Genomic DNA, 14292 nt, shown 5'->3' with positions numbered 1-14292 from the left:
TGCCTGGTCTGGGCTTTTTCCTGGTAAGCATTCTGTTCAGACAAAAATATGATCCCTATATATAAGATCTTTTTGGGTTTTATACTTTCCTAGTCTTTAACATGATCTAATTTATAATCTGGGTTGTTTTGCTTTATTTTAAATAAATCAGTAATCTCGTTTAGAACAAGTTATATGCTCTCTTGTTAAAGACCAGGGAGTGGTATCAGCTATGGACTTTCAAGAACCTTCATAGCTTGTCCAATATTGATCCTATTTAGACAGGAAGATGTCTTCATCAGTGCAGCTCTTCCGAGATCAGAAGTACCACGAGCTGAAGGGGCAGTGTGTCCAGCAGGGCCGGCTCTTTGAGGATCCCGAGTTTCCAGCCTCGGATGAATCCCTTTACTATGACTCAGCAGCAAGAGGGAGAGTGGAGTGGAAGCGGCCAAAGGTAAGGGATGAGCTCCTGCTGTCTCTTCCAGCAGAGACACTTCCACCAAGAGGTGTCACAGCACACCTCTGTTCTGTTGTGGATTGCCACCCTCTCCCTCAGCTGTTCCAGTTTGTTTTGCCGAAGCCTTAGCCCCAGGTTCTACCCAGGGAGAGTGGAGGGTTTTCTTTTATTGGTTGATGCCATCTCTGGTCTCTGCATGGCTATGCTGAATTCACAGTGGATTTTGCCTCTGACTTGTGTAAAACCTCAATTACCCACCAGTGATTTTCTGTGCCAAAAGAACAGCTATTATCTGTAAGCAACCAAGAATGCTGGTGTCTATTTGCCACTTTTTCTGGCATCTTAACAGGAAAACAAATATGTCATTTGCTTTGAATTGTGACTAATGTAGTGGGCATTTCAAATTATTAATACTACCTATAGATGGGGTCTGTTAGTTGATTTGCTCTGAGGTTTTATGCTTTGCATGTATTTTAAAATCAGTTCACAGCCATAAGAAAACAATTCAGAAGAACACAAACCCATTCCCAGTCCGGCTTTCTATCAGTGTCATCTGTTCTCTTACTCTCACAAGTGTAATGGAGAGGACAGTGGAAGCCTCTAGCCAGATGCATGCAGTATTTTCTCCCTTAAGCATGATGAATTTCTCCTTTACTTCACCCATGTCTACTTTTGGGATTTGAGTTAATCTTCTGGAAGGACAAACTTGGGTGTCTTTCTTTAGAAAACACGATGCCAATGTGATGTCCTTCATATGCAGCTGGTGCTGTTCTCTGTCCTCTGTGACAGGGGACAACAGATGAGGCTGACCAAGGCTGGACTGTGTTTGCCAGGATGGCCTGAGACTGCTTCTCTCTTTTGCTTCTTCTTGTTCTTTCCTGGTGGTGCTCATTCCTCACAGCAGCTTCTCTATTGGAATTTTAATGAGCAGTCCAAGGGTTGCTTTCCTGCTTCCCATTTCAGTTTTCCAAGTAAGACGTGAGACTGAAGAATGGGGAGAATGAATTTAGGAAAGAAAAAGAAGACATTCCAAAGTCTGTGGGTTTATTTTTATTTCTGAGCGCTTTCCTGTTTATTGGAGTCTTTCACCCCCTCCTAGGAGGGGAAATGCTGTGCAACCAGTCATGGTGAGGTCAGGAAAAGTGTTTGTTCTTTGTAAGAGATGTGAAGCAAGAGCTAAACTCTAGCCAAGGATGCCATTTTGGGCCATTCTGGTGTGTATGAGTTTGTTCAAGGTGGTGGTCAGTGGTTTGAAGTCTTAACTGTAGGTCAGTGATGAGCATTGCATCCAATTATTACCCACATTAAACACGACGTTAATGTAGGAAAGCTCTCAATTAATGTTCTCTTCACATTAGTTTCATTGTCATTCATCATAAAACCATGCACAGATTCACCTGACACACCTGAGATGTTGAACCATATCCCACCAGTGCCTGGTCTCTGCTGTTGAGAAGTTCAGAGGGTGAGTTCAGGTGTTGATGCCAACAATGCAGAACCATAGAACCTTCTAGGTTGAAAAAGGCTTCTAAGTCCAACCCTTACCCTGACACTGCTGAGTCCACTACCAAACTGTGTCCCTAGCACCAGATCTACACATCTTCTGAATATCTTCAGGTATTTAAAACCACTTCCCTGGGCAGCCTGTTCCGGTGCTTGACAACCCTTTTGGTAAAGAAATTTTTCCTTTTATCTAATCTAAACCTTCCCTGGTATGTGTTTTTGCTGGTCTTTCTGAACATTGGGCTCTGCTAATACCCCAGTCCCTCTGAGATAAACCTGTAAAATAACAACTGGGCTCAGCACCACCTTTTCAAAGGTGCAGCACCTTCCAGAGTCCTTCAGCTCATGCAGGAAGCCTCCTGGGGAGGTTTTCTGTGGGGAAAAAACTTCTGGTTTGTTGGAAAAAAAGTAGAAAGGTTCCCTCCTGTTAGTGGACATTCTTTCTGCCCACTGATATTAGCATCAGAGCCCATCCTGCTCTTTCCCTGTGATTTCCCTGGAGTTTGCCCCCTCTGCCAGGCTGAAGTGGGGCTGGGGGCAGGACCCAAGAGGCAGGAGAAGCCTCTGGCCTGGCTGCATCTGGGATGTCCTGGGCCACCTGTCCTGGTTAACTCCTTTCCGAGGCAAACACTGCCTCTCTGTGGTGGTCCTGCTCAGCATGGGCTGAAAACACCCAGGAACGACCGTCACTGCTGAATGGATACTTTGTCTTATTTTTAACTAAACCTCGGGTTTGTGTGAACTTTTTCACTGACCTCGCAAAAAGGATGGAATCTCAAGGACATCTTTGTCAGTGTTAAACAGCAGTGGTCCCCCAAGCAGGGCAGGCAGGCATGTGAGGAAAGAGTGGGTAAGCTTGCTTCAGAGATAAACAGCGTTCTTTAGTTCTTCATCAAGGAAAATAGTCTGATCCGACAGAATGAGGCTCTTATCATGTGCTTTCCTGGTTTCCCCGCTTGACCCTGGGTTTTATGAGCCTGATTCTGCTTTGATCTGCATCTTCTCCTTATGAAAGGGCTGTGATTGCACCCTTATGTTCTGGGAAGACAGAGCTGCTTTGTGTTCAGGAAGACACCATGAGACTGCTGAACTGCTTCCCAAGAAACCCCTCCTGTGTCCCAGCCCACAGGAGGGACACTGCTCTGCTCGATTAAATTCCCATTAACTCCAAAGGTCAGATACCTGGCTGAAGGTGGAGAGTTGCATGTGCACAGCCCAGTGCCCTTTTTCCTAGAAGCACTGCATGCCATGGGCCCCATTCTCCACCCTTCTCACCAGTTTTCCAGCATTTTCAGGGCTGGAAAATTTCATGCAGTTGAAAAGTCCAGGAAATAAGGCACTGTTGTGTTCTGGAATGATACAGTCCTAGGAATAAACAGGACAAGTGTCTCCCCATTTCCCAAACTGGGGAGTGTGGGATGAGCAGGTTGGTGATTTATCCAGGACCGAGGTGCCAGAGAATTCAGGAGTTCTGACTTCTGCACCTTCACGTGTTTACTGGAGGCAGCACCAGCTTTTGTTTGCTTCTAACTGGTGGAAAACAATTTGCCGTCTCAGGAGCTGAAACATTTTCCCATTTAAAAGTGCTGATTTGAACCCTAAACCCTCCCCTACCTCGCTACCTGTTTAAGATTTTGCTCTCATTTGGAAAGCAGAGGAAGCTTGGGGCAAGTCCCTGCGTGGGCACTTATTCTGGTTGAGCTTTAGAGATTTTGCATTAATGTTCTTTATTCACCAGTGGCAGGATTTGTGGTCTCGGTGTCCTCCAGAATATTTAACAGTAACCCAGTTGTCATAAATTTCATGGAATGAGGGTCATGAAAGACTTGGCTGTAAGCACGCTTGGGTTAAATGTCCCTCAGATGCAATGCTGTTCATCAGTTAATTCCTCTGTCTCCTCTGTAGCTGTGTCACTGCAGTCTAACCCTGTTTTCCAGTCTGAATAAGACCAGAGACATCTGCTTATGTTTGGGACTCGTGTCGAGCCCAGTGGTGCCTGCAGGAGAGGGAGGTGTCCTGGCACTGCGTCAGGCTTTGAGCACTTGCATTACCCCTGCAAGAGCGGTTTTGGGGCATGGAGTGGAGTGACAGCTTATCACACCCTGGGATATCTGCCAGGATGGGGCCTGGGGGGAGTCCAGAGCTGCAGGAGAGTGGACATTAAAGGGGAATACCATCAGCTGGCATGGCAGTGATGTGCACTCAGTGTAGCTGCATTGCTGCCTTCAGTGTGGCGAAGCGATGGGATTGCAACAGCCCCTGTGAGCAGTGACACTTGCCTGGTTTGCCAGATCCCCTCTCCATGCTCCCAGCTCCCTGCTGGAGTGTGGCTCTTGGTTCAGTGATCCCTTTTTCAGATCTGAATGTGCCTTTTTAATTCCTTCAGCCACTTTTTTCCAGTTAAAAATAGGGGGTGACAGCCATGTTCGTGCTCAGTCAGAAGAGGGGTCCCTCCCCACATCCCCTCGTCACCCCTCAAACTTTGAAGGATTTAATTACTGTTTTCTTGAAAAAATTACTTATTCTGCAAAGGCTAAATGTACTGAAACAGCTGAAGTTTAGGCTTGTTTCCCTGCCTATCCCAGAATTGTTCACATTTCTCTGCTGTTGGTGGTTATTGACTCTTGTTCATAGGTAAACACAAGTTGCAAAGCTCTGTGTGCTGTGACATTCGTGTTTGCACTGAAAATAATGGCACATATGGCATCTGGGAGGTGAGGGAATGTGTTTCAAAGAGTGGTGCTGAGCCTCTGCTGAGCTTTGAAGGAGCTCACAAATCCTTTTATGTGCCTCAAGCAAAGCTGGGGACACAAAGGTGGTTTCAGGTTGTAGGCTGTGTGAGCCAGTGTCTTGCAGTTTATTTGCTGTGCTTCTCTGGGCCCTGTTGGTAGCAGAAAAGGGCTGTGAAAGACTCAACCTTGCACTAAGACGAAATCAGTCCTAAGTGGCTTCTTTTCCTTATGTGTCTGTCACATCCTGGATCTCAACACCGTGGATATTGTCCTCCACACGCTCCAACATCCTTCAGTGGGTGACTTTCAGCCATTCACTCCACGAGTGCAGCTGTACAGGGCTACTGGAGGATTTTAGGACTTCCTAGATGGCACTGGTGATCATTTTAACAGGCCCTTTTGTATGCTGTAATTAGCTGTGATTACACGAGTGCAGTGGCAGGGAGGCTGTTTGCCATTGTTACAAATAGTTCTTCTTGCTGTTAAAAGCAGATTTAGCTTGTGATCTTCAGCTACAGCTCATTACCTGTGGCAAAGTTTTAAGTCAGGTATTTCTTTGTTAACTGCACGTGTGTGTATATAAAGAGAATGATTGCAGTGCACCTTAATTTTTATAGAAGGGCTTAAGCCTTGCAGGCTCAAAAGTGGTATAAAAGGTCATAGGCAAAGTAGGCTCTGACCTAAGTTTAAACCCTTCATCTTAAAGAAATAGGAGAGCTATTAAGAGCTAACCTCTGGGAAGCAGTCTGCCCTGGAAGATAATCCGAGAGATTGATGGGGAGGTTTCTGTACACATTAATCGTGGCTTTTAGGTTAAAATTGTGGAGGCAGGGACCGTGCAGGCAGGGACCATGTAACCCTCCAGACGTGATGTTAGTGTGGAGGGGGTGGGTGAGGGGACAACAACAAGCAGTTGGGAGACCACCAGAAGAAGAAAATTCGTCAACGATGGTGAAGGATCTTTTCTTTCCTCGTTAAGGACGAACGGTGCACCCCAAAGCTCCTGCAAATGGAGCCTGGCACTGCTGCACGTTTGAGGGGAGCTGTTCCCGCACGCTGCGTGCTCGGTGCTGTGGAGCTGAGCTGCAGCCATCTGCTGTCCCTCTCGTGCAGGTGCCGATCTGCAGAGCACGAGGAGCTGCTTGCCAAGGGCTGGCTGCTCCCTGCGATGGGAGGAAGGCTCCCGGGGAGGAAGGCGTTAAATCCATCCCAGCTGCGGGAGCTCCGATGTTGGCACGGCTCCCGAGGATGCAAGTGGCAGCACAAAAGCGTGGTCCTCGCACGCGTTGCCCTGGCAACTGCACATTCAAACGGCAGGAGGGGCAGCGGCATCCTGCAGGAGATGATGCAGTTGCAATTAAGTGGAATTGTCTTCACGTTGTCGGAATTAATTTGGAGCCGGGAGGGAGGGGAGGGTGATGGGTGATGGGTGCACGTTAAGGGTAGAACAATGAGCTGCCCCCCATCTGAGATGCCGGGGTAGGTAGGGCTTCATCGTGCTCTGTGTTTCTTTAAGGGTAAAATTAGCGCTGGCACTTGGCTTCTGGACCTTGGGTTTTGGTTCGTTTTTTTTTTTTTTTGTTGTTGTTGGGGAGACTAAAAATCTGCCTCGAGAGCTTTGTTTGTTTAATGAGGGTAGGTTTAGTGGAGTGAGTGATCGTCTGGACAGCTGTTGCTGTTCTTGCATCCTGGTGATCCACAGGCTGGAAATGTCGGCTTTACAAAGATCCCAGGGACGTGTCCAAAAGTGGAGGGCAAGGTCTTTCAAATCCAGGTCAAAACAAGTCTTACCTTTCCTGTGTGGCTGTAATTCTGGATCAGCTGCATTCAGAGTCTGCTTTCTTGTTGTCTTACTTGGTGAAATCGGCTGATTTGGATCATTTTCTCCAGCAGCTGGAAATGTAATGTCATTTTCAGGTGGCCACCTGGTTTTGCCCTGGCGTGATGAGACAGAGGAGGTCAGCTGTGATTTGGTGCATGAGACACATGGAAATTCATTGAAATTCAAAACTTTCTAAAGCACTTAGCTGCCAGGATTTTGGATTTAGTTGAAATCTAAATGTAATCTAAATAAGAGTGCTAATAGCTCGACTAGATGTGTTGATCAGAGATCAAAAAGGTAACTGGAACCCACTGGAACTGGAATTCTCATTTCACCAACCAGGAATGGAAGTTCTCATAGATGGCATCACGATGGAATAACATTGTCATTTTTACTGCTACCCTAATATGATCCTGCAATCATTTTGAAATTAATAATAGTCTGGCTGTTCTAAGCAATTTGTCTTTTTGAGGAGTGAACACATTTTGTAAAAATGGAGGGGAGGAATGACAGCTTTTTTTGTGGGGGGTAAGTACTGGGTTAAAATACGTTTTGGCTTTAATTTTAATGTTGCAACTTTTCCCCAAATATGCTAATAAAGCTGAAATATTTCTTGGAGGCAAGGAAACATTTTTCAGCTCTAAAGAGCCTTCCCTTGTTGGTCTTTTAAGGTACTTGGAACAGCATGTTCTTATGGTGTCCAGCCAAACACTTCTCTGAAAACATTGTGGGCTTTGTTTTGTTGTTTTCCTTCTCCCATTATTATTTTCTCCTAAGGTTTTGAGGTTGGGTTGTTTTATTTTTTTTCACTGAATGTATTCTGAAAAGAGAATGTGACACCTTCTAGCACCCTGGCAGGCAAAGGTAGGGAGCTCCAGACAGCTGTTTCATCCAGTCCCTTGCCCTTGCTTGGCCAAGAAGTAGCAAAGGTGGGGTTTTTGGGGTGTGTGTTTGTGTGTTTCACAACTGGGAGGTTCATTTGGGCTTTTTTTTCCACAGCTGGCTGGAAAAGGAAGAACCAAACAGGAGGATTTGTGTTACATTAGGCATGTAAAACGTGCTTGACAGCTCACAACGTCTGAGAGCAGCCTCCTGAGGAACCACGGAGACTCCAAAGGAGTCTCCTGAGTTCCAGCACAACATTATTATTCATGTGTTCTTGTTAGCTAATCTCTTATGGAGCCAACACCTGTAGTGCAAAGGGAAGGGCCTTTATTGCCACAGCAGAAGAGACAGCTGCCACAAGACATACCTTGTTGAACATAATAAAAATATATTATAATCCCTTGAGGAAATGTTATGTTGGTGCCAGGAAAAGGGGATGAGAGGGTTTAAATGCCCAGAGCATGGCCACTGTGCTAATTCACATTCAATATGACACTGATCCTTTCCCAGTGGCAGTGACATCTCTGCTGCAAGCCCTGCCTCAGCTCCTGCAGGTGTTCTATCACCAGACAAACTGGAAAACGTGTATTGACTTTGTCTGCAGGTTTGGCCTATTCATATTCTCAAGCAACCTTTGTCACCAAAGCCTCAAAGTAGTAATTAACAGGCTTGTCTCTGGAAATTTGCTGTGCACTGGACCTTGAGAGAATCCTGTTAACAGCAAGTATTTCGTATTGGATTGCATTTTGCCTAAAGAGAATTTTAAATTGAACAATATAAACTTCACATACAATGATCAATTTCTCCAATGTAAACCCCCAGCAAGCTGAAATCTTGACTCATTTGCAACAGCATTTCTGTCTGTGATGAGACCAACCCAATTTCTAACACAAATATAAAGCCTGTATGATGGGCTGCAAGGGCATGAACCCAGAGCAGGCAGGCAAGGATGTGTTTAAATGGATAAATGCACATGGATGTGTTTAAATGGATATATGCACATGGATGTGTGCCCATGACGTGGGGCAGGGACTTGGGAAGCAGGATGCTGCAGTGGCAAGAAGGGTGAAGCAGCACTTTGGACTTGCATTGTCACCCCAGGGCAACTCTGTGGCATTTGGAAGGCAGGCAGAGACCCAGAATCTGTGCTGTAGGATTTGAGTGGTGGTAGCTCTATAAGGGGAATTTAAAAATTCTTTCTGTGCTAAGAGGAGTGATGGGAAAGAGGGTGGGTCCAAGGAGAAGTCACTGGACAGAGCAGTCACCAGACACAGAGGGTTGGTGCAGATGTGTTGTTAAGCACTTCCTTTCCCAGCTGTTTTGTTCCTGGAGCCAGGAAGTGGAGCAGAGCTGTGTGTGGTGCCCCAGGATTCCTCTCACACAGCCAAACAAACAGGGAGGGATCTCTTAATTCCCTGAATCCCTCCTGGCAGTTATTGCTGGCAGGGGCTGGGATTCCACTCTTGGGGGGGTCATGTCCAGCTGTGTGACCCTTGTCCATGTCCCCTTTCCCTGGGCCTCAGTCTGCAGGCCACATCCAGGCTGAGGTGAGCGCAGTGTGCTGTGGCTCCAAACAAGAAGCTCCAAGAAGCTGATGAGATTTCCTCCAGATGGGCTCCATTTCTGTGTCTGTGATGGTCCTACAGAAACAGGATCAGGAGTTCCATGTTGTTCTAGGATTTTGTGTCTCTCCTCACCTTTCTGCAGGTGATGCCCAGCTCTGGCCGAGTGCTTCACCCTGCAGAGACCTTGTGTGTTCATTTGGAAAAGGAAAATGTGGGAGAACACAGTGCTCCAGGACTTGGGAGGGCCTCACTTTTTTTGAGATGGGTGTGTAATTTATGAAGCTCTATTGAGACTGAAACAGATAACTGTTTTGTTCTCTTGAGGATGTTATTTTAAGAAAGCGTCCTTTACTGAACAATAGACACTTATAAACATAGTTTAACTCACTTTTATTCCCACCAGTGGTATAAGCTGGTACACCTCAATATTAACATCAGGGTTTTTGGTCCCTGGCACCTTTCAAAGCTTTGGGAATGTCACTGTGCTCTGTTTGTCACTTTGTCTGTCCCCCAACAGGCTGAGTATGGGAGGCATCATGAAAACATCGCTTGGCATGTTTCCATCTTGGTTTCTGACTGGATAAAACATTCCTCCCATAATATTTTGTCCTTAATGATTTCAGCTGGGGGAGTTGTGACATGTTTCTTCTTGGAATTGCCAAAATGTTCCCAGAATTGAGCTGTTGCTCACCCTTATTCTGTGAATTCCATTATTTTATTTTTATTTTGCCTGGAAGGTCTTGCTAAGATGGGGCTTGGCCAGAAGAAGAGATGAGCAAGGAACTATAAAGCCTTCAGGTCTGACCTCTCCAGTTCAGTCTGGTGACTGAGTGGGCCCCATATGACATCAATTTGATGGCTCAATCCTGTCTCTGGGGTCACCTCAGAAAATTCTTTGGTTTTAGTTGTGCCTTTCTTTGCTGGCTGTGTCATGACAGGAAGCAAAACCCCACAGTGGCTCCCAGCCAGTGTCCCTGCCCTCCCCACTCCAGCAGCTTTCAGAGGAGCTGGGGGTGCAGTGGATATCCTGGCACACAGCTGCATCCTTCCCCCCTCATCTGGCAGGTACCAGGGCAGTGTGAGGCATGAGTTCCCATTTTTTGTGGTGATACCCTTTGGATACACTCACCCTTCCATGAGGGTCGCGTTTATTTCCATAGGATGAAGTGGCAGGGTTTGGAAAGTGGCAACTTGCTCAGTGGTATTATTCACCCAAGTCTTCCAGGAATACAATTAAAGGCAAACATTTGTAAATGACATGCATGCTTGCCAAGCACACAGCTCTCCAGATGCTGGTATTTTGTTATCATCTCTCTTGGCACTTTTTCCAGTTGATATTTCCCTCCCTCAGATAGGATGAAGGCTTTCTTATGTTGTTGTGGTTGTTTCCTGTAAAGAAAAGAAATATTAAACGACCTCAATGTCATTTCTAGAACATAAACATTACAATTCCAAGGCTCTGAATGTTTCTTTAAAGTTTCAAATGTCAGGTTTTATTTAGCTGGTTCAGTTGTCATTAGATGAAAATTGGTTTCTCAAACAGCTTCTGTTTGTCCTGAGGCGATGTGGTGATGGTAAGAATGACATGGTAAAATTTATTTTGAGACTGTAAAACAAAAAGCCTGAGGATCATATCCCCAGCCAGCATAAGTCTCCTTACAGTAATTGTTAGTTCACTGATGTAGTCTTCCAAGAGAATTAAATGTCTGACTTCTCTGAAGGAAAAATTACAGCCTAAACGTGCCAGTTGCAAAGGAAACGGAGGTATTGTTCTGTCAACACTCTTCAGCTAGAGTGGAAGGCATCCACATCCAAAAAATGCTTTCTGTGTGAAGAGCTTCATACTTTTCTCGTATTATTTCCATATTTAAAAGGGTATTTGGGATGAGCAAAGTCCTGGAATTTGAGGTTTAGTAAGCCATTCTGTCTTAGATTTGCAGAGTAATTTGTTTGAATTTCATGCTGTGTCCCTGTGATCTAAATGCATGTTTCCTTCAAGATTAATTCTGTTTAAAGATTAAATAAATATGTATGTTTTCTTGGCTAAAAAGAAGCTTTTAAAAATCCTTCACAGCTGAAAGAACCTTTTAGAATTGTCTTGCCTGTATGTGGCATTGTTTCTAACTTAATCACAAAGGCTAAAACATTTTGAATTTACACATTTTCCAGCTTTCAGGAAATAAAATGTCCTTCCTCAGGAGAAATACACATTTTGATAAGAGCAAGTGTTACCTTCTGGTTTTCATGCACTGAACTTTGGCCAGTGCTGCAGGTGGCAGAGGCCACCTTGACCTCCTGAGCATCAGGAAATGAAATCTGTGTCTGGAGCTGCCCAGAAGCCATCTGGGCACTGCCTGCTCCAGTGACCCTTCCTGGGCTTGGGAGGTGGACAAGTGGCTCCCCAAGATCTGGTTAATAAAGTGTCTGTGCTGTATAAAGCTCATTGAGGTCTGAGTTTTGCCTGGAGACAGCACTTTCTAGTCTGATACAGTGAATAATTATCAAAATAGGGTTGGTTTTTTTCCTAAGACTGTACTAAATCTCCGGTCCTGTGATGATGAGCAAGAAATTAAATCTCATTTAGCAATGATCCACCTGTGGGCTGAGCTTTGGTCTGCAAGTCTGGAGTTTAATTGCTGCTGTGAGTTTACTGCTGGTGGAAGCACAGAACTGATAAAAGGCAAAAATTCAGGGATTTGCTCTCCCTGGGTCAGTAGGATAACCCTATAGATAATCCATTTGCAAAGATTTTGTGCAGAGCTGCATTTGCTGTGCATGATCACTGCTGCCTGTTTCCTCCTCCCCCCAGATAAAGGGCATTTAAGCCTTGGCCATCTGATTTTCCTCCCTAAATGGAGATGTGAATGCAGTACCTCATCCTCTGGCCTCTCCTCCCTCATCCTTCACTCACTGACTGCTCTCCACAAATAAAACTCCTCAGAAGTGATAGTTGCCTAAAAGCTGCTTTTCACATTTGGGCACATGATCTAACTGGTAAAACAGCTGGTGTCTGGACTGTAAGAGGAATAACTCAAATGTAATCCAAATATTTCAGATGTAATCCAGCCATGGCATTTCTCATTCCTGGTCTTAACGAGCACATTCATTTCCCTAAAAGCATGATGAATGTCTCGTGAGCCAAACCAAAGCTGCATCAGCCTGTGGACAGAGGTGGATTGAGGGGACTTGCACCTTGTACTCGTTTGAAAACAAACCAGTGAGAGGCACCAAGTCAGAATAACAATTTAATGGAAATTAAAGAAAAGGAACAGAAAGTAAAAGAAAACACTGACAGAGTCAAGATACAACCTGAGTCCCTGTTAGGCAGGGTGGTGGTAGCAGTCTGGTAGAATGGTGGCTGCAGTCCTCTGAAGTGGTGATCCTGTAGTAGAAGGGGTCTGCTCTTCCTCAGAAAGTCCAGCAGTGGCTGTGTAGCTCCTGTCCTCTGGAAATCCAGTGGAGCCACTGTCTTTTGTGCTCAGAGTCCCAGTTATATCCACGATGGGATGCTTGGTTCCTCCCTCTGGGTGGAGCATCTCACAATGGGGTAATGAGTCATGAGGCCAAGTGTTGATTAGGCTCATTAACAGAAGATGGTCCGGAGGGAGTTATCTGGGAGTCATCAACAGAAGATGGTCCGGAGGGAGTTATCTCTGAGTCATGGGCAGGACAACGATGGGCCATTAACAGCAAGAGAGTCTGGGGGGAGGAGGCAAGGAAACACTGCCCCACCTGATTTCCACAGCTCATGAGGATGGTAATAGAATACACCTCAACCCAGGACACACCTCTGCTTGTTTAAAGCAACATCAGCCCTTGCTTTAGCTGAAGTGATGATGATTTATTTACAGCTGAAAATCTGCCCTGCAGCTCTGCATTTGGATGGAGTGAAATCTGTAGGCACTGAGGGCAGGGGGAGGCTGTGCTGGGAAGACACAAGGAGACCAGGTTAAGCTACTTCAGCAGACATTCCAAAATGTGCAAAAAATTAAGAATGAGCATCCCTCTGATGAGCATAATGGCTGAACTGTAAATGCTTGTGTTGTAAGACAAGGGAAAAGCAAACCTCAACATTATTAGAAACAGGCCCTTCCCCTTGAGGAGAAGTCTTTTGAGAGTTAAGAAATGTTTCTCTAGGTTTTTCACTGACTTTATTTTAGCTGTTAGTCCCTGATTAAATAAAAATGATGAAGTTCTCACAGCAATTCCTAAATATTCATAGAGCACCTTCATCTTTAAAGGAAATTTTGTGGTGATTTGAAAGCATAACAGGAACTGGAGGTCTGAATCCCTTTTGTTTTACCCAGAGTGTAGCTTCAAACCTGTAACTCCAAATCAAACACTTTGTGTTATCTGGGAAGTGCTGTGAGACTGGTATGAGATCTCATACAGGGTTTTCTGAAAAGAGGAATGGAAAAATCTTTTAGTGACTGTACCATTAGTTTAGGATTGTCCTAATTTCATTGTGAAGTCTTCAGTTGGACACAGAAGCTCTTCTACACTTCAATTTTTCATTAAGGCTATTTTTGTTAGTTCCATCTTGTGATTGGTGGTGCATATTTGCATTTACAATACACATTTAGGGAAGATGGACTTTCTAGTGAAGTCATTAAAAATATTCTATATATTAATCAAAATCTATGTATCTAATATTTTTTTCAATGGGGAAATTATTCGATTAACTACTGATAAAGGGATTAATGTTTTTAAATCATCTGTGCTTTTTTTTTTTTTTTAAATTATGTTTGTATTTCTTTGTGTGGCACTTCCTGTGGCTCTGCTATGATTACTACAAGCCATGAAGTCTGCTTTTAGCATCTGGCAACAGTTTGGGGTTTTTGAGCACAGAAGATAACAGGGTGAATATTCCTGTGGCTGCCAGTAGTCATTGCAAAAGATAACAGGGAGATTATTTGGATTCCCCAGATTTCTAAGCTGGTAAATCAGAAGGGTAATTTCTCAGTGATGGCACTGATGTTAGTGTTTAACAAAGGAATTTGTCTGAAATGAAGTGGTGAATTCAAATCAGAGTATTTAGATCATATTGGGAAAATCAAAAATAAGCTCAGGAGCTACGGAAAGAAACAGCATGGTATAAATAAGAAAAAAAGTTTCTTACTGTGTCTTTGCAAGCAGGGAGTCTCTTAAATGTCTGAACAATTTAATCACGAAGATGAAACTCACTGTGCTTCAGCTGGGATAAAATCATGACCAAGTAAATATTCTGACTACAGCCTGACAGGCTGAGTCCTCCCAGGCAGCCAAAGGCTCTTGCCCATGGATCTGTCTGACTGAATCTGCTCTAGTCTTTGTTTTGGGTTGAAGCAGAAGAGAATCCAAAATTAATTA

The 14292-nt window shown here is 44.6% G+C and overlaps 1 protein-coding gene across 7 annotated transcripts in view; it reads left to right on the top strand.

Annotated features, from left to right (window-relative positions):
- CAPN6 (calpain 6) overlaps window positions 1-14292 on the top strand; it is a 49266-nt gene that overhangs the window by 8455 nt on the left and 26519 nt on the right. For all 7 annotated transcript variants that reach the window (XM_069015644.1, XM_069015640.1, XM_069015641.1 and 4 more), the window contains one exon: window positions 261-433. In XM_069015644.1, the coding sequence (XP_068871745.1) occupies window positions 269-433 (165 nt within the window). In that variant the 5' untranslated portion in view covers window positions 261-268. The remainder of the gene's footprint in view (window positions 1-260; window positions 434-14292) is intronic.

Source organism: Aphelocoma coerulescens, chromosome 4A (genome assembly GCF_041296385.1).
Source record: "Aphelocoma coerulescens isolate FSJ_1873_10779 chromosome 4A, UR_Acoe_1.0, whole genome shotgun sequence".
In the NCBI taxonomy this organism is placed as follows: domain Eukaryota; kingdom Metazoa; phylum Chordata; class Aves; order Passeriformes; family Corvidae; genus Aphelocoma; species Aphelocoma coerulescens.
The sequence above is the reverse complement of the archived record's forward strand: the minus strand, read 5'-3'. Positions and strand labels throughout refer to the sequence as shown.